Source organism: Nerophis ophidion, linkage group LG07, assembly GCF_033978795.1.
Source record: "Nerophis ophidion isolate RoL-2023_Sa linkage group LG07, RoL_Noph_v1.0, whole genome shotgun sequence".
NCBI lineage: Eukaryota > Metazoa > Chordata > Actinopteri > Syngnathiformes > Syngnathidae > Nerophis > Nerophis ophidion.
In genome coordinates this window covers 29,536,870-29,561,032 of record NC_084617.1, presented here as the reverse complement: position 1 = coordinate 29,561,032, position 24,163 = coordinate 29,536,870, and the positions used below count along the sequence as shown (strand labels likewise).

Below are 24,163 nucleotides of genomic sequence, written 5' to 3'. Positions count from 1 at the left end.
CATTCAATCGTGTTAGTAAAAAGCATTTTTTTAGTCAGTGGAAAGCACGCTCAAACAAATTGTAACCTCTCACTCACCGTGGCTCTGAATGTGTGGCTAAAATATAAATAGAATAGAATATAAATGTACTATATATAATATACAATACTAATATTGCCTTTATTTATGACTGTTGCAGATTGTGGTTGCTTTGTCTTCCTGTTGTTGTTCACCTCTTGACACTTTTGGGATTTCAATAAATGTTTGTAAACTGCTACCGACACACCAGGCGGAGTGTGACAATATTTGTTGTGTTTTTTATGTGTGTTTCTATATGAATACATATATATGTGTGAGTATATATATATATATATATACATATATATATATGTATATATATATATATATATATATATATATATATGTATATATATATATATATATATATATATATATATGTACACATACATATACATATATGTGTATATATATATATATGTGTATATATATATATATATATGTATATGTACACATACATATACATATATGTGTGTGTATATATATATATATATATATATATATATATGTATATATACATATACATATACATACACATTAGAGTGAAACAGGGTGTGTCAGAGTGAAAAAGTGTGTTGCGGCTAATGAAAGTGTGTGTAAGGCTGCGTGCGGGTGAGAGAGCAAGAGTGCCAGATAAATCCAATAAGCTTCTTCGTCATGGTCTTGAATGTTTTCTAGAGCCGCTGAAAGAAATAAAAACTATTCTTCTGCTTTTCTAGCTGTCCTGTTTGCTGCAGTGCAACACTGACACTCCTTTTTTGTCCCTTGGTCTCACCTCACATTCCTCTGCAGCCTCACAGGTCAGTAACGATGTCAACATCTGGACTTGTCAGCACCATACTACATCAATATTGATGACTATATATATATATATATATATATATATATATATATATATATATATATATATATATATATATATATATATATATAAACAAAACCAGTGAAGTTGGCTTGTTGTGTAAATGGTACATAAAAAAAGAATACAATGATTTGCAAATCCTTTTCAACTTATATTCAATTGAATAGACTGCAAAGACAAGATAATTAATGTTTGACTTGAGAAACGTACATTTTTTTTTGCAAATAATCATTAACTTAGAATTTAATGGCAACAACACGTTGCAAAAAAGTTGTCACAGGGGCATTTTTACCACTGTGTTACATGGCCTTTCCTTTTAACAACACTCAGTAAACGTTTGGGAACTGAGAAGACCAATTTCTGAAGCTTTTCAGGTGGAATTCTTTCCCATTCTTGCTTGATGTACAGCTTAAGTTCTCCGTTGTGGTATATTTTAGGCTTCATATTGCGCTACAGATTTTCAATGGGAGACAGATCTGGACTATAGGCAGGCCAGTCTAGTACCCGCTCTTATCTACTATGAAGCCACGCTGTTATAACACGTGGCTTGGCATTGTCTTGCTGAAATAAGCAGGGGCGTCCATGATAACGTTGCTTGGATGGCAACATTTGTTGCTCCAAAACCTGTATGTACCTTTAGCATTAATGGTGCCTTCACAGATATGTAAGTTACCCATACCTTGGGCATTAATACACCCCCATACTATCGCAGATGCTGGCTTTTCTAATTTGCGCCTAGAACAGTCCGGATGGTTCTTTTCCTTTTTGTTCCAGAGGACACCACATCCACAATTTCATAAAACTATTTAAAATGTGGACTTATCAAACCACAGAACACTTTTCTACTTTTCATCAGTCCAGAAACGCCAGCGGCGTTTCTGGGTGTTGTTGATAAATGGCTTTTGCTTTGCATAGTAGAGTTTTAACTTGCAATTACAGATGTAGCAACAAGCTGTAGCTACTGACAGTGTTTTTTTGAAGAGTTCCTAAGCCCATGTGGTGATATACTTTACATACTGATGTCGCTTTTTGATGCAGTACCACCTGAGGGTTTGAAGGTCTGTAATATCCTCGCTTACGTGCAGTGATTTCTCCAGATTCTCTGAACCTTTTCATGATATTACGGTGCATAGATGGTGAAATCCCTAAATTTTTTGCAATAGCTGGTTGAGAAATGTTGTTCTTAAACAATATGTTCCCGAAGTGGTGACCCTCGCTCCATCCTTGTTTCTGAATGACTGAGCATTTCATGGAAGCTGCTTTTATAGCCAATCATGGCACTCATCTGTTCTTAATAAGCCTTTTCACCTGCGGGATGTTCCAAATAAGTGTTTGATGAGCATTCCTCAACTTCCTCAGTCTTTTTTGCCACTTATGCCAGCCTTTTTGAAACATGTCGCAGGCATCAAATTCCAAATTAGGTAATATTTGAAAAAAACAAAAACATTAAGTTTCTCAGTGTGGACATTACATATCTCGTCTTTGCAGCCTATTCAATTGAATTTAAATTGAAAAGGATTTGCAAATCATTGTATTCTGTTTTTATTTACCATTAACACAACGTGACCACTTCACTGGTTGTGTATATAGACACATACATATATAAATATATATACATATATATATATATATATATATATATATATATATATATATATATATATATATATATATATATATATATATATATATATATATATATATATATATATATATATATATATATATATATATATATGTAAATATATATATTTATAAATATATATATTTATATTTATATATATATATATATATATTTGTTTATATATACATAATATATAATTTTGCGGCTTCACGGTGGCAGACGGGTTAGTGCATCTGCCTCACAATACGAAGTTCCTGCAGTCCTGGGTTCAAATCCAGGCTCGGGATCTTTCTGTGTGGAGTTTGCATGTTCTCCCCGTGAATGCGTGGGTTCTCTCCGGGTACTCCGGCTTCCTCCCACTTCCAAAGACATGCACCTGGGGATAGGTTGATTGGCAACACTAAATTGGCCCTAGTGTGTGAATGTGAGTGTGAATGTTGTCTGTCTATCTGTGTTGGCCCTGCGATGAGGTGGCGACTTGTCCAGGGTGTACCCTGCCTTCCGCCCGATTGTAGCTGAGATAGGCGCCAGCGCCCCCCGCAACCCCGAAAGGGAATAAGCGGTAGAAAATGGATGGATGGATGGATGGATATAATTTTGCATTGAATCTTTTTTTTTGATGACAAAAAAGAAATGGAAAAAAAAAGCAAAAGTTGATTTTTCAACATAATTTATTATTCTACAATCATAAACAGCACAGTTCACATTTTCTTTTGGGTCTGCTATCGCACATAAAAGGCCATCTTGCTCTTCTTCTCCCTTTTGCAACACCCCACCTGATTAAAAGCAAAAGATGGCGGCCGATAGGGAGCGTTCACGTTTGGGGACAAGAGAACGCGACAGAGGAGAAGATCATCGGCGAGAGAGCGACACTGTCGGAGAAGCAGCCGCAGGAAGCAAATGTGATACAAGATGAATAAAAAGGGGAGGACATTAAAAGAAATGGAGGAACGTAACATAATTAATAGCTAAATTGTCATTAATATTCATAGCGATTCTGTATTGCAGGTTTTTCAAAAACATCAGTGTGTAGATTTTCCTATCATAATGGAAGACTCTTACCCTGTATTACACTATATGTACACTACACACACACACACACACCATGTACTCTATAATATTTATATATTTATATGTATATATTTACATTACAAGCACAAATAACCATACCCTTTTTTGTTTTTTAAATCCACATAGCATCAAAAGAAACTTCACGCAGATACACTCAGATCATAAACACAAAATATGAAAGCACATGCATGCATAGTAGAACTCTTAGTACTAATTACAGTAATACATGAGATGAAATATTACAGTACTTGGTCACACAGGCAGGACATAAAATACGTCCCCTTGTACAACCAAGCTAACGTACAATCCGCACACAGTAGTCGGCGTCTATTAAATGCTCAATGAATCAGCAAAAATATGAATCAGGAAGAAAAAAAATCAGATGTAATTTAAAAATAAAACAAAAACATAATTAGGAACACAATGTACATTGCAAAAAAAAAAACGGCTGCTCAGTCAGAATCTTATTGTGAACAAACACTGGTAACTCAATGAATGAGATGAAAAAAAGGGCCGATTTTTTTTAACTGTTGAAATAACTGGTAGTTTTTTTCAATTTTTCAACAGGGTGAAAAACACCGTAAATTGTAGGGCAAATTTATTTTATTTTTTAAAGTTTTTTTCCAATCTACAGTAATTCAAAAGTGTGAAAAACACCATAAATTTAGGGCAACATTTTTTAAATATTGTTATTTTTTTTAACCATTTTACAGTAATTTAACAGCGTAAAAAACACCATAAATCTTAGGTCAAAAATATTTTTTAATCCATCTAGTTTTTGCCAATTTACAGTAATTAAACAGCGTAAAAAAAACAGTAAGTTTTAGGGCAAAAAAAAAAAAACACAAAAAAACAATTTACAGTAATTCAACAGTGTGAAAAACACTGTAACTTTAAAGGCAAAACAATCCCCAAAACATATTTATTTATTTATTTTTTTAATTTAATGAGAGCTGTATCAACAATTTTATTACAAAGATTAAAATGCTGACTTGTGAGATAAACATATTTTTAATTATGTGGAAAACATTTTATACTTTTTTTTAACCATTAAATTTGATGCATTTTTTTTTTTTACAAAAACAAATTCTTGGGAAGGAAATTGTTAAAGATTATTTAGTACAACATCTCTGACAAGTACGGATCTCCTGGGAATTTGTTGTTATTCTAGTATATTTTCATCAGTGACAGAGCAGGAGGGGGCTGGGAATACGTTTGTAGTAAAATTGCATATGGAGTGCTCTGTCATTTATTCAATTGGCATTTTTTTTTTAAAAGCAGAATTCTATTTCCAGGACCCTCCCTATCTGAATTGGTTTTGGCTTTTCAACACAATTTGTATACTTAAAAAAACAACTAAATGGAATTTATTTGATGGAATTTATTTGATGTTTTGTACTCAACAAGTTTTTAGGAAATAGATTGGTCAATAATTATGTTTTGTGTGCAAAAAAACAACATTGCGAGGACGCAGGGATTGGTTGAATTTGAGTGAATTGGCGCTGACTAATGCTAACCCGCTAGCATATACTTTGACGAAAATTGTTAAAATTTCTAGAGACTTCTCCCATTCTTTAGGTGACTTTTTCTTTACAAAAAAGGACTAGCAAAAAATCTAGCATTTTTTTCTGGTGTTATTAGAGACTGTACTGACGTCATACTTGTGTCATGTTGCTGCTCCAACTGAATTTGCTCTCCTTAAAAGTCGAGATTGTTTGCATATTTTACAATTTTACAACATCAAGTTTCGGTAATCAAAGTCTTTTCTTTTTTTTTCTCCACTTGTCAAATTTTCAATACATTACTAGTCAATAGTCTGCAAACAATAGGTCATACATTCATATTATATATTACTTTAAAGGCCTACTGAAATGAGATTTTCTTATTTAAACGGGGATAGCCGGTCCATTCTATGTGTCATACTTGATCATTTTGCGATATTGCCATATTTTTGCTGAAAGTAGAAAACATCCACGATAAAGTTCGCAACTTTTGGTCGCTAACAGAAAAGCCCTGCCTTTACCGGAAGTCGCAGACGATGACGTCACCCGTTGATGGCTCCTCACATCCTCACATTGATTTTAATGGGAGCCTCCAACAAAAAGTGCTATTCGGACCGAGAAAACGACAATTTCCCCATTAATTTGAGCAAGGATGAAAGATTTGTGTTTGAGGATATTGATAGCGACGGACTAGAAAAAAAAAATTAAAAACGCGATTGCATTGGGACGGATTCAGATGTTTTTAGACACATTTACTACGATAATTCTGGGAAATCCCTTATCTTTCTATTGTGTTGCTAGTGTTTTAGAGAGTTTAATAGTACCTGATAGTCGGAAGGGTGTTTCCACGGGTGTCTTGAGGCCAGTGTGTGATGGAAGTCGACGGCAGCTGTATGTACGGCTCAAGCTCAGCTGATCTCCGGTAAGTGGCGACTTTTTACCACAACTTTCTCACCGAAAACTGCTGGTTGACATTTGGTCGGGATCCATGTTCGCTTGACCACTCTGATCCATAGTAAAGCTTCACTTCTGTGAGTTTTAAACAAGGAATCACTGTGTGTTTGTGTGGCTAAAGGCTAAAGCTTCCCAACTCCATCTTTCTATTTTGACTTCTCCAATATTAATTGAACAAATTGCAAAAGATTCAGCAACACAGATCTCCAAAATACTGTGTAATTATGCGGTTAAAGCAGACGACTTTTAGCTGTGTGTGTGCAGCGCTCATATTTCCTGACAGTCCGTGACGTCATGCGTACACGTCATCATTCCGCGACATTTTCAACAAGAAACTCCCGGGAAATTTAAAATTGCAATTTAGTAAACTAGAAAGGCCGTATTGGCATGTGTTGCAATGTTAATATTTCATCATTGATATATAAACCATCAGACTACGTGGTGGGTAGTAGTGGGTTTCAGTCGGCCTTTAATTAGTTTTCACATAAAAAAAAAAACGAAAACGCCTCATTCTTAAGGTGTGCCGGCTGTATTTTGCCGTGGTGATGAAATACATGTCGGGGGAACCCTGGAGTGGATTTTTGTCCGTGATTAAAAAAATAGCAGGAATGTTCGTCTTCAAGTTATATATTTAACAATGTAGATTTACAAATAATGAATTTAATGATACTTTTGGAGAGGGTGGAGCGTGGTTTCATTCGCAAAGTAAAGGTTAACCTCCACAAATGAACATTTTACCGACAGACTCAAAAAAAAGGGCTAAAAATGTGACGGTAGAGTAATTTTTATACCAAGGCTGTCTAAACTAGGGCCCACCAGCGTCTTCTGTCTGGCCCACGAGACGTCATTGATGTATTAAGACATTCGGCCCACTTGAATCAAACCTTAGACATGAGACAGTTATGGTTGATATTAGGAAGTATCGTCAATGACCATGAATTATTTTCAGAAGTTTGACAGCATCAATTTGTACGAGCCAAAGCAAACAACCTTTCCCACTCAGGGTGCAAATACACTAGAAGCAACCCAAACAGTCCACACACGACACATCTCTTGCTCATGAACTTAGTGAACAGTATAAAGCATGGCCAACCACCATACATCAATCAAAATTATACCCCCTCCACTAAAATGCATGATGGGTAATATGCAAAACACTTACTCTCAGCTGCTTCATATATATTCTGATGGATTACAAAACTTTAAGGTGGTTGTCACGGAAGTAAACAAAGTAGGAGTCAAACGTTCACATACTCCTAATAATTAATATTTTATTGTTCATAGTCTTATTATTTGATGTTTTATCATTCATACTCTTAATTTTTGATATTTTATCATTAGTAATCTTAATATTTAATGTTTTATTGTTCCTACACTTAATATTTAATGTTTTTGTTCATACTCTTTTTATTTCATGTTTTATCGTTAACATTCTTAATATTTATTGTTCATACTCTTATTTGATGTTTTATCGTTCATATTCTTAATATTTACTGTTCATACTCTTATTTGATGTTTTATCGTTCATACTCTTAATATTTATTGTTCATACTGTTAATATTTTATGTTTTATTGTTCATACTCTTAATATTTAATGTTTAATTGTTTATACTCTCAATATTTATTGTTCATTCTCTTAATATTGAATGTTTTATTGTTTATACTCTTACTATTTAACGTTTTATTGTTCATACTATTAATACTATATAATATTAAAATATCCATCCATTTTCTACCGCTTATTCCCTTTCGGGGTCGCGGGGGGCGCTATTTGATGCTTTATCGTTTAAACTCTTAATATTTATTGTTCATACTTTTATTTGATGTTTAATCATTCATACTCTTAATATTTATTGTTCATACTGTTAATATTTTATGTTTTATTGTTCATACTCAAATTTTTTGTTCATATTCTTAATATTTAATGTTTTATTGTTTATATTCTCAATATTTATTGTTCATACTCCTAATATAGATTTTTTTTGTTTAGACTCTTACTATTTAACGTTTTATTTTTCATAATCTTAATATTTTATGTTTTATTGTTCATACTCTTAATATATATTGATCAAACACTTAATATTTAATGTTTTATTTTCCATGCTCTTACTATTTAATGTTTTATTGCTTATACTCTTAATATTTAATGTTTCATTGTTCATAGTTTTAATATTTAATGTTTATACTTTTAAAATGTAATGTTCATACTCTTAATATTTAATGCTTCATTGTTCATACTCTTAATATTGAATGTGTTATTTTTCTAACTCTTAATATTTAATGTATTATTGTTCATACTCTTAATATTTAATGTTTTAATGTTTATACTCCTAATATTTACTGTTCATACCTTAATATTCAATGTTTTATTGATTATACTCCATATTGTAGCAGTCTCGGGGGTTTTGAAGTTGAAGCAGTTGAAAAATTGTGTTGTCGTCCATTCTGTTTTAGTTTGTTTGAATCATTGCAAACTGAAGTATTTCTGATCATTTCCTGACAACATTGTAAAACCTACATTCTTTATTTTTGTACAAATGATTGTTGTTATGTCACAACCAACGCCCTGCTGTGTGGCTGGAAAGAAAAACTGTATTTTACACTATATGTCATTAGGTTACGGGAGTGTGCATGTATACATATATATAAATACATATACACAGATACATATGTAGAGGTTATATGTGTGTATATGTATATATGTATGTATATATATATGTATATATATATATATATATAGATATATATATATATATATATCCATCCATTTTCTACCGCTTATTCTATATATATATATAGCGCAAGCGTGGACCCCCCTGATGTGTACCAAACCACATATAATACATGTTGTGTGTAGTATTTATCAAATGTGTATTGAAAGTCTGCTTTAGGAGAGTTGAGGACTGGTGGATTATGAGAACTACTGTTTGGCTCCAGGAGACAACCGTGTCTTGTTACGCTTCACTTAATCATTGCACTTGAATGCTGCCCGCTGCATTATGTATGTCAGAGTGTAAACAAGAGTACAGTAGAGTACAGTAAAGTACAGTAGAGTGCTGGCATTAACGTACTTGGAAGCTGGAGGGCAGATTTGCTGAATTTCAAATAATTGCTTATCCAAGTCAGCCTTGATTTTTGCATCTTAGTCAACATGTGCACATATTTCATTAGTTCAATATGCGCATATATTTAATGTGTTCAACATGTGCAGATATAATAATGTGTTCAATATGCACATATATTAAGGTGTTCAATATGCGCATACACTTAATGTGTTCAATATGTGCAGATATTTGATGTGTTCAATATGTGCAGAAATAATAACGTGTTCAATATGCACATATACTTAATGTGTTCAATATGTGCAGATATTTAATGTGTTCAATATGTGCAGATATAATAAGGTGTTCAATATGCACATATACTTAATGTGTTCAATATGCGCATATACTGTATTTAATGTGTTCAATATGTGCAGATATAATGTGTTCAATATGCACATGTACTTAATGTGTTCAATATGTGCAGATATAATGTGTTCAATATGCACATGTACTTAATGTGTTCAATATGTGCAGATATAATGTGTTCAACGTGTACATATACTTAATGTGTTCAATATGCGCATATATTTAATGTGTTCAATATGTGCAGATATAATGTGTTCAATATGCACATGTACTTAATGTGTTCAATATGCGCATATATTTAATATGTTCAATATGTGCAGATTTAATGTGTTCAATATGCATATGTACCTAATGTGTTCAATATCCGCAAATGTTTAATGTGTTCAATATGTGCAGGTATTTAATGTGTTCCATATGTGCAGATATAATATTGTGTTCAATATGAACATATCCTTAATATGTTCAATATGCCAACATATTTAATGTGTTCAATCTGTGCATATACTCAATGTGTTCAATATGTGCAGATATAATGTGTTCAATATGTACATATACTTAATGTGTTCAATATGCGCATATATTTAATATGCTCAATATGTGCAGATATAATGTGTTCGATATGCACATAAACTTAAGGTGTTCAATATGCACATATACTTAATGTTTTAATTATGTGCAGATATTTAATGTGTTCAATATGTGCAGATATAATAAGGTGTTCAATATGCACATACACTTAATGTGTTCAATGTGCGCATATACTGTATTTAATGTGTTCAATATGTAGAGATATAATGTGTTCAATATGCGCAGATATAATGTGTTCAATATGCACATGTACTTAATGTGTTCAATATGTGCAGATATAATGTGTTCAACGTGTACATATACTTAATGTGTTCAATATGCGCATATATTTAATGTATTCAATATGTGCAGATATAATGTGTTCAATATGCACATGTACTTAATGTGTTCAATATGTGCAGATATAATGTGTTCAATATGCACATGTACTTAATGTGTTCAATATGTGCAGATATAATGTGTTCAATGTGTACATATACTTAATGTGTTCAATATGCGCATACATTTAATATGTTCAATATGTGCAGATATAATGTGTTCAATATGCATATGTACCTAATGTGTTCAATATCCGCATATGTTTAATGTGTTCAATATGTGCAGGTATTTAATGTGTTCCATATGTGCAGATATAATATTGTGTTCAATATGCACATATCCTTAATATGTTCAATATGCACATATATTTAATGTGTTCAATCTGTGCATATATAATGTGTCCAATATGTACATATACTTAATGTGTTCAATATGCGCATATATTTAATATGCTCAATATGTGCAGATATAATGTGTTCGATATGCACATAAACTTAAGGTGTTCAATATGCGCATACACTTAATGTGTTCAATATGTGCAGATATTTAACGTGTTCAATATGTGCAGATATAATAAGGTGTTCAATATGCACATACACTTAATTTGTTCAATAATGCTCATATACTGTATTTAATGTGTTCAATATGCGCAGATATAGTGTGTTCAATATGCACATGTACTTAATGTGTTCAATATGTGCAGATATGTGTTCAATGTGTACATATACTTAATGTGTTCAATATGTGCATATATTTAATGTATTCAATATGTGCAGATATAATGTGTACAATATGCACATGTACTCAACGTGTTCAATATGTGCAGATATAATGTGTTCAATATGCACATGTACTTAATGTGTTCAATAAGTGCAGATATAATGTGTTCAATATGTACATATACTTAATGTGTTCAATATGTGCATATATTTAATGTATTCAATATGTGCAGATATAATGTGTACAATATGCACATGTACTCAACGTGTTCAATATGTGCAGATATAATGTGTTCAATATGCACATGTACCTAATGTGTTCAATAACCGCGTATGTTTAATGTGTTCAATATATGCCGGTATTTAATGTGTTCCATACGTGCAGATATAATATTGTGTTCAATATGCACATATATTTAATGTGTTCAATCCGTGCATATACTCAATGTGTTCAATATGTGCAGATATAATGTGTTCAATATGCGCATATATTTAATATGCTCAATGTGTGCAGATATAATGTGTTCAATATGCACATGTACCTAATGTGTTCAATATCCGCATATGTTTAATGTGTTCAATATGTGCAGGTATTTAATGTGTTCCATATGTGCAGATATAATATTGTGTTCAATATGCACATATCCTTAATGTGTTCAATATGCACATATATTTAATGTGTTCAATCCGTGCATATACTCAATGTGTTAAATATGTGCAGATATTTGATATGTTCAATATGTGCAGATATAATAACGTGTTCAATATGCACATATACCTAATGTGTTCAATATTTGCAGATATAATAACATGTTCAATATCCACATATACTTAATGCGTTCAATACGTGCAGATATTTAATGTGTTCAATATGTGCAGATATTTAATGTGTTCAATATGTGCAGATATAATAATGTGTTCAATGTGTGCAGATAATTAACGTGTTCAATATGTGCAGATATAATAAGGTGTTCAATATGCACACATACTTAATGTGTTCAATATGTGCATATATTTAATGTGTTCAATATGTGCAGGTGTAATGTGTTCAATATGCGCAGATATTTAATGTGTTCAATTTGTGCAGGTATAATGTGTTCAATTTGCGCAGATATTTATAATGTGTTCAATATGTGCAGATATAATGTGTTCAATATGTGCAGATAGTTAATGTGCTAAATATGTGCATATACTTAATGTGTTCAATATGCACATATAGTTAATGCGTTGCAATATGCGCATATACTTAATGTGATGTCATTGCCAGCTGGTGTCCGCCGCCACCTTTTGACACGGCGCCATTTGATGCTCTCCAGCGGGGCCACGGCCCAAGTGGGGACTACGCATGGAAATAATGAAACGAGTGGGAGGAAAAGGTTCCTGAAGAAGTTTGCTCATCAGGCGTTAGGTCCTCCATAATGAGCGAGGCAACATTTTTTTGTTTATTACAGTTTTTATATTATTACTGTTTTGTGGTTTGTATGTACTGTTTATGCAACAATTTGTGTCATAAATAATTTTGGTCTAACTTTGGCAATTAAGTTATTAAGGAATTATGATTCATAACCCCCCCACCCCCCACCTTGTCCCAAACTGTTGTGGTGGAACCGTTACAGTTTTTAGGTTATCATGAGCGATATTGATTCAATATGATATCAGCAGCAATCATACATGCTTTTATTCTGAAATTCTGGAAGAGGTTTGATCAAATTAAATGGGAATGGAGCACACTAAACCTTGTGGCTAGGGAGGAGTACCGTTCACATCTGAACCTATACGGTACCAATACCTTGGAGTTGATACCAATACTCAACGGTACCGATTTTTGGTACTTTTGTATGTTTTATTGCATATCACCTGGTTTTAATAATAAAATCACATTTGTTGTATTATCTTGTTTTATTATCACTTGTCTTGGTCTCATTTGCAAGTTAGACACTAAATTGGGATTAGAAGTGCGTTTTTCTCGTTTTTTATTGCGCTCTAAAAACGTCAATACTGTAAGTATTGTACTTATTACGCAACAGCTGTTTGATAGTTCCCATTAACAAATTTGGAGGTTTTGAAATCGCCATGTAAAATTGTTAATGCTAATCAGTAGCATGTCATAGCAAAGACAATGCATATTAGCATCAGGCTAGCACATATTCGGAAACGTGGAGCCTTACATTATTAGAGCGTTGTTTGACTCAATTTCTTTGTTGGCATTGAACAAGTCAGCATTACCTAGAGGTAGTTTGGCGTAGTCTGCTCTCAGTGCTGCTGGAGTGATCGCCAAGTGCGGAAGAGTTTGCCAACCAGGCGTGATGTCAAATGCAGCCCAGGTACCGTAAAAAGGGACCGTTGGATTTTACGCAAATCGGTGCCCGGTAGGACCGGCAGGATTACTACCAGATCAGGTAGCCATCCCTACTTATGACAGAGTGATGCCGACTTTTAATTAAAGTGGAGTGGGAATTTTTTATTTTTGTTTTTGTACTACACCTAATCGCCACAATACATCATGAAGTTATTATCAACGTCTGGAATGGATTTATGCTGTCTTTAAGTTGAAGTGGAATGGTAATTGTTTTTCACGACAGAGAAAGTTATATGATGCGGACACGTTTGTTACTGGATTCTTTCTAATAGACTTCTGTCTTGGAGTTTATGTATGTGTTTTTAGTATGCAACTATAATTATTTCATACTTGTTTGAACTTGTTAGGTGTTGTGTAGCTGCCATAGTTACATTTTTTAAATTACTATAGCAAAAAACAAGGAATTTTGTGCTTCTTGGAGTACATTTAGATGTTAACTGGCTGTTTAACTTTGCTCAAGTAAACACTCTGCAGGACTGCTTCTATCGCATATGATATCACACATAAGTAAACACATTCGATGACTGCTTGTGACGCACATGACATCACACACAAGAAAAAAACGCTGGACTGCTTGTATCACACATGATATCACAAACAAATAAACAGGCTGCAGGAGTGCTTGTATCAGTAGAAAACATGCTGCAGGACTGCTTGTATCGCACATGATATCACACACAGGTAAACACTCTGCCAGACTGCTTGTATCGCACATAACATCACACACAAGTAAACAAACTGCAGGACTCCTTGTATAGCACATGATATCACACACAAGTAAACATGCTGCAGGACTGCTTGTGTTGCACATGATATCACACACAAGTGAACACGTTGCAAGACTGCTTGTATCGCACGCACAAATAAACGACCTGCAGGACTGCTTCTATCACACATGATATCACACACAAGTAAACACTCTGCAAGACTGCCTGTATCGCACATGACATCACACACAAGTAAACACGCTGCAGGACTGCTTGTATTGCACATGATATCACGTAGACGTAAACACGCTGCCGGCCGGACTGCTCGTATCGCACATGACATCACACACAAGTAAACAAGCTGCAGGAATGCTTGTGTCACACATGATATCACACACAAGTAAACATGCTGCAGGACTGCTTGTGTTGCACATGATATCACACATAAGTAAACACGTTGCAAGACTGCTTGTATCGCACGCAAAAATAAACGACCTGCAGGACTGCTTCTATCACACATGATATCACACACAAGTAAACACTCAGCAAGACTGCTCGTATCGCACATGACATCACACACAAGTAAACAAGCTGCGGGAATGCTTGTGTCACACATGATATCACACACAAGTAAACATGCTGCAGGACTGCTTGTGTTGCACATGATATCACACACAAGTAAACACGTTGCAAGACTGCTCGTATCGCACATGACATCACACACAAGTAAACAAGCTGCAGGAATGCTTGTGTCACACATGATATCACACACAAGTAAACAAGCTGCAGGAATGCTTGTGTCACACATGATATCACACACAAGTAAACATGCTGCAGGACTGCTTGTGTTGCACATGATATCACACACAAGTAAACAAGCTGCAGGAATGCTTGTGTCACACATGATATCACACACAAGTAAACATGCTGCAGGACTGCTTGTGTTGCACATGATATCACACACAAGTAAACACGTTGCAAGACTGCTTGGATCGCACACAAAAATAAACAACCTGCATGACTGCTTCTATCACACATGATATCACACACAAATAAACACTCAGCAAGACTGCTCGTATCGCACATGACATCACACACAAGTAAACAAGCTGCAGGAATGCTTGTGTCACATATGATATCACACACAAGTAAACACTCTGCAAGACTGCTTGTATCGCACATGATATCACAGATTTTACATGCAATTTAAGTCAATATCGTCCCATACTTAGATCAATATCCATATTAGATCGGTACACCCCTAATAATAACAATAATAATAAGTATCAATAAAGTAACATGTGATCATTTGAGGTCCATAGAGTTAAAAACGAGGAAATTAAAAAGAGTAAAATGAGAAAAGGTTGCTAGTTGAAACAACAAAATGATTGACAGCTGAGCAGTGCCATAAAGAATGTGATCTCATTACAATATAGTGCGGACATGAACGTTATTTCCTTCCTGTTAAAGTACATTCAGTCATTGGACACAATACTTGGAAAGTCTTTGGTATCGTGTATTGTGCATCTTCATGATACCATTTTCATTTTCAACATGAAGCGTCACCTCTTCACCTGCGTTCTCAGTTGCCAGGAGCCACGTACTCAGGGTTGGTGTAGGAGAAGCCCAGGAAGTCGTCCTGGTCCAGGTTCATGATGACCAGCTTGTCCGTCGGCGTCAGGTCCACCGCCATCTTGGTGAACTCTTTGTCGAAGTTGCACGTGTCACGCCGGCTCTTCTGTACGAGTGGGATGGAAGGTGGAGGACAGAAGATGGAGGAAGGAGGATGGAGTATGGCGGACGGAGGATGGGAGATGAAGTATGGAAGATGGAGAATGGATGATGAGGGAGAAAAAATGGATGGAAGATCAAAAATGGTGGATGAAGTATGAAAGGTGGACAATGGAAGATGAAGGAGGAGGATGAAGATGGAAGATGGACAAGGGAGGATGGAAGATGGAGGATGATGATGAAGGAAGATAGACGATGGTGGAGGGAGGACGAAAGATGGAAAATGGAAGATGGTGGATGGAAGATGGAGGATGGGGGATGGAGGACAGAAGATGAGGATGGACGATGGTGGATGGAGGATGATGGTAGAGGGTGGAGCATGGTGGATGGAGGATGATGATGGGCGATGGTGGATGAGGATGGACGGAGAATGATGATGGAGGGTGGAGCATGGTGGATGGAGGATGATGATGGACGATGGTGGATGAGGATGGACGGAGAATGATGATGGAGGGTGGAGCATGGTGGATGGAGGATGATGATGGACGATGGTGGATGGAGGATGATGATGGAGGGTGGAGCATGGAGGATAGAAGATGAGGATGGACGGTGGTGGATGGAGGATGATGATGGAGGGTGGAGCATGGAGGATATAAGATGAGGATGGACGGTTGTGGATGGAGGATGATGATGGAGGGTGGAGCATGGTGGATGGAGGATGATGATGGATGATGGTGGATGGAGGATGATGATGTAGGGTGGAGCATGGTGGATGGAGGATGATGATGGAGGGTGGAGCATGGTGGATGGAGGATGATGATGGACGATGGTGGATGAGGATGGACGGAGAATGATGATGGAGGGTGGAGCATGGTGGATGGAGGACGATGGTGGATGAGGATGGACGATGGTGGATGGAGGATGATGATGGACGGTGGTGGATGGAGGATAGAAGATGAGGATGGACGGTGGTGGATGGAGGATGATGATGGAGGGTGGAGCATGGAGGATAGAAGATGAGGATGGACGGTGGTGGATGTAGGATGATGATGGAGGGTGGAGCATGGTGGATGGAGGATGATGATGGATAATGGTGGATGGAGGATGATGATGGAGGGTGGAGCATGGTGGATGGATGATGGTGGATGGAGGATGATGATGGAGGGTGGAGCAAGGTGGATGGAGGATGATGATGGAGGGTGGAGCATGGTGGATGGAGGATGATGATGGACGATGGTGGATGGAGGATGAGGATGGACGATGGTGGATGGAGGATGATGATGGAGGGTGGAGTATGGTGGATGGAGGATGATGATGGACGATGGTGGATGGAGGATGAGGATGGACGATGGTGGATGCAGGATGATGATGGAGGGTGGAGCATGGTGGATGGAGGATGATGATGGAGGATGAGGATGGACGATGGTGGATGGAGGGTGATGATGGAGGGTGGAGCATGGTGGATGGAGGATGATGATGGACGATGGTGGATGAGGATGGACAATGGTGGATGGAGGATGATGATGGAGGGTGGAGCATGGTGGATGGAGGATGATGATGGACGATGGTGGATGAGGATGGACGATGGTGGATGGAGGATGATGATGGAGGGTGGAGCATGGAGGGTAGAAGATGAGGATGGACGGTGGTGGATGGAGGATGATGATGGAGGGTGGAGCATGGAGGATGGAGGATAGAAGATGAGGATGGACGGTGGTGGATGGAGGATTATGATGGAGGGTGGAGCATGGTGGATGGAGGATGATGATGGACGATGGTGGATGGAGGACGAGGATGGACGATGGTGGATGGAGGATGATGATGGAGGGTGGAGCATGGTGGATGGAGGATGATGATGGACAATGGTGGATGGAGGATGAGGATGGACGATGGTGGATGGAGGATGATGATGGACGATGGTGGATGGAGGATGATGATGGAGGGTGGAGCATGGTGGATGGAGGATGATGATGGACGATGGTGGATGGAGGATGAGGATGGACGATGGTGGATGGAGGATGATGATGGAGGGTGGAGCATGGTGGATGGAGGATGATGATGGACGATGGTGGATGGAGGATGATGATGGAGGGTGGAGAATGGTGGATGGAGGATGATGATGGACAATGGTGGATGGAGGATGAGGATGACGATGGTGGATGGAGGATGATGATGGAGGGTGGAGCATGGTGGATGGAGGATGATGATAGACGATGGTGGATGAGGATGGACAATGGTGGATGGTGGATGATAATGGAGGATGATGATGGAGGGTGGAGCATGGTGGATGGAGGATGATGATGGACGATGTTGGATGGAGGATGATGATGGAGGGTGGAGCATGGAGGATAGAAGATGAGGATGGATGGTGGTGGATGGAGGATGATGATGGAGGGTGGAGCATGGTGGATGGAGGATGATGATGGACGATGGTGGATGGAGAATGAGGATGGACGATGGTGGATGGAGGATGATGGAGGGTGGAGCATGGTGGATGGAAGATGAGGATGGGGATGGAGGATGGATGATGGAGGGTGGAAGATGAGGATGGATGATGGAGGGTGGAGCATGGTGGATGGAGGATGATGATGGACGATGGTGGATGGAGGATGATGGAAGGTGGAGCATGGTGGATGGAAGATGAGGATGGACGAAGGAGGGTGGAGCATGGTGGATGGAGGATGATGATGGACGATGGTAGATGGAGGATGATGATAGAAGGTGGAGCATGGTGGATGGAAGATGAGGATGGGGGATGGAGGATGGAAGATGATGATGGATGATGGAGGGTGGAGCATGGTGGATGGAGGATGATGATGGAAGGTGGAGCATGGTGGATGGAAGATGAGGATGGGGGATGGAGGATGGAAGATGGAGGGTGGAGCATGGTGGATGGAGGATGATGATGGACGATAGTGGATGGAGGATGATGATGGAAGGTGGAGCATGGTGGATGGAAGATGAGGATGAGGGATGGAGGATGGAAAATGAGGATGGGGGATGGAGGATGGAAGATGAGGATGGACGATGGAGGGTGGAGCATGGTGGATGGAGGATGATGATGGACGATGGTGGATGGAGGATGAGGATGGAAGGTGGAGCATGGTGGATGGAAGATGATGGGGGATGGAGGATGGAAGATGAGGATGGGGGATGGAGGATGGAAGATGAGGATGGACGATGGAGGGTGGAGCATGGTGGATGGAGGATGATGATGGACGATGGTGGATGGAGGATGAGGATGGAAGGTGGAGCATGGTGGATGGAAGATGAGGATGGGGGATGGAGGATGGAAGATGAGGATGGACGATGGAGGGTGGAGCATGGTGGATGGAGGATGACAATGGACGATGGTGGATGAGGATGGACGATGGAGGGTGGAGCATGGTGGATGGAGGATGATGATGGACGATGGTGGATGGAGGATGAGGATGGAAGGTGGAGCATGGTGGATGGAAGATGATGGGAGATGGAGGATGGAAGATGAGGATGGGGGATGGAGGATGGAAGATGAGGATGGACGATGGAGGGTGGAGCATGGTGGATGGAGGATGAGGATGGAAGGTGGAGCATGGTGGATGGAAGATGAGGATGGGGGATGGAGGATGGAAGATGAGGATGGACGATGGAGGGTGGAGCATGGTGGATGGAGGATGACAATGGACGATGGTGGATGAGGATGGACGATGGAGGGTGGAGCATGGTGGATGGAGGATGACGATGGACGATGGTGGATGACGGATGAGGATGGACGATGGTGGATGGAGGATGAGGATGGACGATGGTGGATGATGATAGAAGGTGAAACATGGTGGATGGAAGATGAGGATGGGGGATGGAGGATGGAAGATGAGGATGGACGATGGAGGGTGGAGCATGGTGGATGGAAGATGAGGATGGACGATGGTGGATGGAGGATGATGATGGAGGGTGGCGCATGGTGGATGGAGGATGATGATGGAGGATGGACGATGGAGGATAGGGAATGGAGGATGCAGGATGAAAGATGGAGAATAAAATTGGAAGATGAGGATGGTGGAAGATGATCAGTGAGGATGGAAGATGGAGGATGGAGGATGAGGATGGAAGATGAAGATGGAGAATGGAGGTGGACAATGAAGGATGGAAAATATACAATGGAGGATGAAGGATGGAAGATGGATAGGGGACAGATGATTGAAGACGAGGATGGAGGATGGAAGATAGGGATGGTGGATGGACCATGGTAGATGGAAAATGGACAATGGAAGACGTAAGATGGAGAATGGTCAATGGAAGATGGTGGATGAACGATGGATAATGGAGGATGGAAGATGAGGACACACGATAATGGGAGGGAGCGTGGATGAAAACATGATAAATGGTTGAGTGGGAATGGAGAAGAAAAGATGCAATAAGATAATAAGTCATCAGGTATGACCGCACTGATTGCTGCTGTGTGGACAGAAGAAGAAGGTTGTGGACAGAAGAAGAAGGTTGTGGACAGAAGAAGAAGGTTGTGGACAGAAGAAGAAGGTTGTGGACAGAAGAAGAAGGTTGTGGACAGAAGAAGAATGTTGTGGACAGAAGAAGAATGTTGTGGACAGAAGAAAAAGGTTGTGGACAGAAGAAGAAGATTGTGGACAGAAGAAGAAGGTTGTGGACAGAAGAAGAAGGTTGTGGACAGAAGAAGAATGTTGTGGACAGAAGAAGAATGTTGTGGATAGAAGAAGAATGTTGTGGACAGAAGAAGAATGTTGTGGACAGAAGAAGAATGTTGTGGACAGAAGAAGAATGTTGTGGACAGAAGAAGAATGTTGTGGACAGAAGAAGAATGTTGTGGACAGAAGAAGAAGGTTGTGGACAGAAGAAGAATGTTGTGGACAGAAGAAGAATGTTGTGGACAGAAGAAGAAGGTTGTGGACAGAAGAAGAAGGTTGTGGACAGAAGAAGAAGGTTGTGGACAGAAGAAGAATGTTGTGGACAAAAGAAGAAGGTTGTGGACAGAAGAAGAAGGTTGTGGACAGAAGAAGAAGGTTGTGGACAGAAGAAGAATGTTGTGGACAGAAGAAGAAGGTTGTGGACAGAAGAAGAAGGTTGTGGACAGAAGAAGAAGTTTGTGGACAGAAGAAGAAGGTTGTGGGCAGAAGAAGAAGGTTGTGGACAGAAGAAGAAGGTTGTAGACAGAAGAAGAAGGTTGTGGACAGAAGAAGAAGGTTGTGGACAGAAGAAGAAGGTTGTGGACAGAAGAAGAAGGTTGTGGACAGAAGAAGAAGGTTGTAGACAGAAGAAGAAGGTTGTGGACAGAAGAAGAAGGTTGTAGACAGAAGAAGAAGGTTGTGGACAGAAGAAGGAGGTTGTGGACAGAAGAAGAAGGTTGTAGACAGAAGAAGAAGGTTGTGGACAGAAGAAGGAGGTTGTGGACAGAAGAAGAAGGTAGCCAATGAGGAGCACATAAATATTGACAGCACGGCGGCCATCGGGCAAGGCACACTAGAAGGGGTGACTTGAGAAAATCCACAACCATGAATATTTGATGTCTTGCAACAGCACAAACAAACAATAAGACGTTCATTTGTGTCTTCTTTTTCAAAACGCTTGTTTAGACTCGTATTTTATGCCACTCAATTTCAGAATTTTGGGAACTGTTTTTTTTTATTTCATTTCGATCAAATTATTTTATTAATTGAATAAAAGTTTTAAAAAGTTCAGTTTGTGAAAATACCGTATTGTACTTTGTAAAAGCTAAGTGTAAAGTGTAAAAATAAAAATAAAAACAAATTCTGTGTAAAAAATGTTTGTGCTGAAAAATTCAGTGTAAAAAAAAAAAAAAACTTATGTGGGTTGCGGGTGCAACAGCCAACGCAGAGAAGCTCAGACTTCCCTCTCTTAAGCCTGCACTTCTCATGGAGGATCCTGAGGTGTTCCAAGGATTGCTTGGAGACAGTCTCCCCAATGTGTCCTGGGTCTTCTCCGTGGTCTCCTACCAATCGGACGTGCCCTAAACAGGGAGGTCTCAGTGTGGAGGAGCAGTGGCTTTGCTCGGAGCTCCTCCAAAATGACAGAGCTTCTCATCTTATCTCTAAAGCAGAGCCCCGCCACTCGATGGAAGAAACTAATTTCGGCCCCTTGTACCCATGAAGATCTCCTTTCGGTCATAACCCAAATTTCATGACTATAGGTGAGGATGGGAACGTAGATCGACCGGTAAATTGAAAGCTTTGCCTTCCGGCTCAGCTCCTTCTTCACCACATGGATCTATGCAGAGTCCGCATCGCTGCAGAGGCTGTACAAATCCGCCTGTCCATCTCAGGATCCACTCTTTTCTCACTCGTGAATAAGACTCCGGGGGTACTTGGTACCCTTTTCTGGGCAAAGAACCATGGACTCTGACTTGAAGGAGCTGGTTCTCATTCCAGTCTCTTCACACTCAGCTGCGAACCGACCCAGAGAGAGATGAAGATCCTGGCCAGATGAAGCCAGCAGGACCACATCAGCCGCAAAAAGCAGAGATCTAATCCTACAGCCACCAAACCCAATCCCCTCAAGGCCCTGACTGCGGCTACAGCACTCCTCAGTACTCAGTTAAAAATCCAAAAAGGGTGGGTACTTTGAGCTTCTGTTTGGTGCGTAAGCACAAACAAGGACCCGTCCCACCACCCGAAGACAGAGGGAAGCTACCCTCCCGTTCACAGGGTTAAAGTCCAACATAGAGGCTCTGAGCTTTAGTGCAACAAGTATTGCCACCCCCAGAGTGGAAGAGAGTCCAGCCCCTCTCGAGAGGACTGGTCCCAGAGCCCTTGCTGTATGCCAAAGTGAGTCCGACTACTTCTAGCTGGAACTTCTCCACCTCACGCACCGGCTCGGGCTCCTTCCCCCTCAGCAAGGTGACGTTCCACATCCCAAGAGCTAGCTTCTGTAGCCGAGGATCAGACCACCCAAGGCCGTCCATCTCACATTGCACCCGACCTCCATACCCCCTCCATTGAAGGAAGAAAAATTCAGTCCATTCATCCATCTACTTCTGCTTGTCCGACCTCGGGTTGCAGGGGCAGCAGCCTAAGCAGAGATGCCCAGACCTCCCCAGCTACCTCGTCCAGCTCCTCCCGAGGGATCCCATTCCGTTCCAAGGTTTGACTCCTCTCCAGTACACCTGATAAACCTTACCTGGAAGGCTGAGGAGACTAATCCTGCGATAGTTGTAACACCTTCCGGAACCATCACCCCGATCTGCCAACCCAGAAGTACTCCCCCCGATGTCCACACATAGAATAATTCAGTGCATTTAAAATTCCGTATAAAAAAATTGGTGCAGAAAAATTCAGTACATAAAATTTTAGTGCAAATGGATAATCAGTGAATAAAAATGTTGTTCAAAACATGAAAAATTCAACATAAAAATATTGTTGCAGAAAAATCTTGTGTAAAATAATTAACATATACAAATTCACTGCAGAACATTTTAGTTGAAAGAGAAAATTGTGTGTAAAACATGAACAATTCAGTAAAAAAAAAAAAAAATAGGTGCAGAGAAATTCAGCCCAAAAAAATGTGCAGAAAATTTTAGTGCAAAAGAAAATTAGTATATAACATGAAAAATTCAATGTGAAAAAATGGTGCAGAAAAATGTAGTGTAAAATATTTAATGTATACAAATTAACTGTAGAACATTTTAGTTGAAAGAGAAAAATGTCTGTAAAACATGAAAAATTCAGTAAAAAAAATTCAGTGTGGAAAATAAGGTGCAGAAAAATTGGTGTAAACCAATTCCGTGCAGAAAATATTTGCTATAGAACCCGAGTCTGACTTAAATGAAGACTAAAGCACCTCAGTGGCTGTTTCTGAGACAAGATAGACTGGTTCAGTCCTAATTTACAAGAAAGAAGAGGGACAAGCGGTAGAAAACGGACGGATGGAAGGTGCTATAGCTTTGAAGAAACACATTTTTCAAACAAACTGAATTTTTACACCCAGTCTTTTATGCCATTCAATTGTCAGCAGAATTTCATGTACAAAAGTTCAGTGGACAAAATTCAAAAGCAACAAATTCAGTGACATTAAAAAAAAAAAAGTTGTGTGATGAAAACACAAATGGACCTCCATAAAGTGTGAAGATCCCAGAGAGCAGAGTGTTGATTGTCATCTTCCTCCGCCACCTTCTGTTTATAGATGTTCTCCATCTTGTTGTCACGGTTACAACAGAGCAGACACCACCTTGGAGCGACAAGAACATCTCCTACCTGCTCGTCATGAACCGAGGAGACCCTCACTCCGGCCTGAGG

The 24,163-nt window shown here is 38.9% G+C and overlaps 1 protein-coding gene across 1 annotated transcript in view; it reads right to left on the bottom strand.

The window, feature by feature from the left end:
- Positions 1 to 3,196: 3,196 nt before the first annotated feature.
- prkcbb (protein kinase C, beta b) overlaps positions 3,197 to 24,163 on the bottom strand; it is a 282,346-nt gene continuing 261,379 nt past the window's right edge. The window contains exon 17 of the mRNA XM_061905882.1: positions 3,197 to 15,909. Within this exon, the coding sequence (XP_061761866.1) occupies positions 15,754 to 15,909 (156 nt within the window). The 3' untranslated portion in view covers positions 3,197 to 15,753. The remainder of the gene's footprint in view (positions 15,910 to 24,163) is intronic.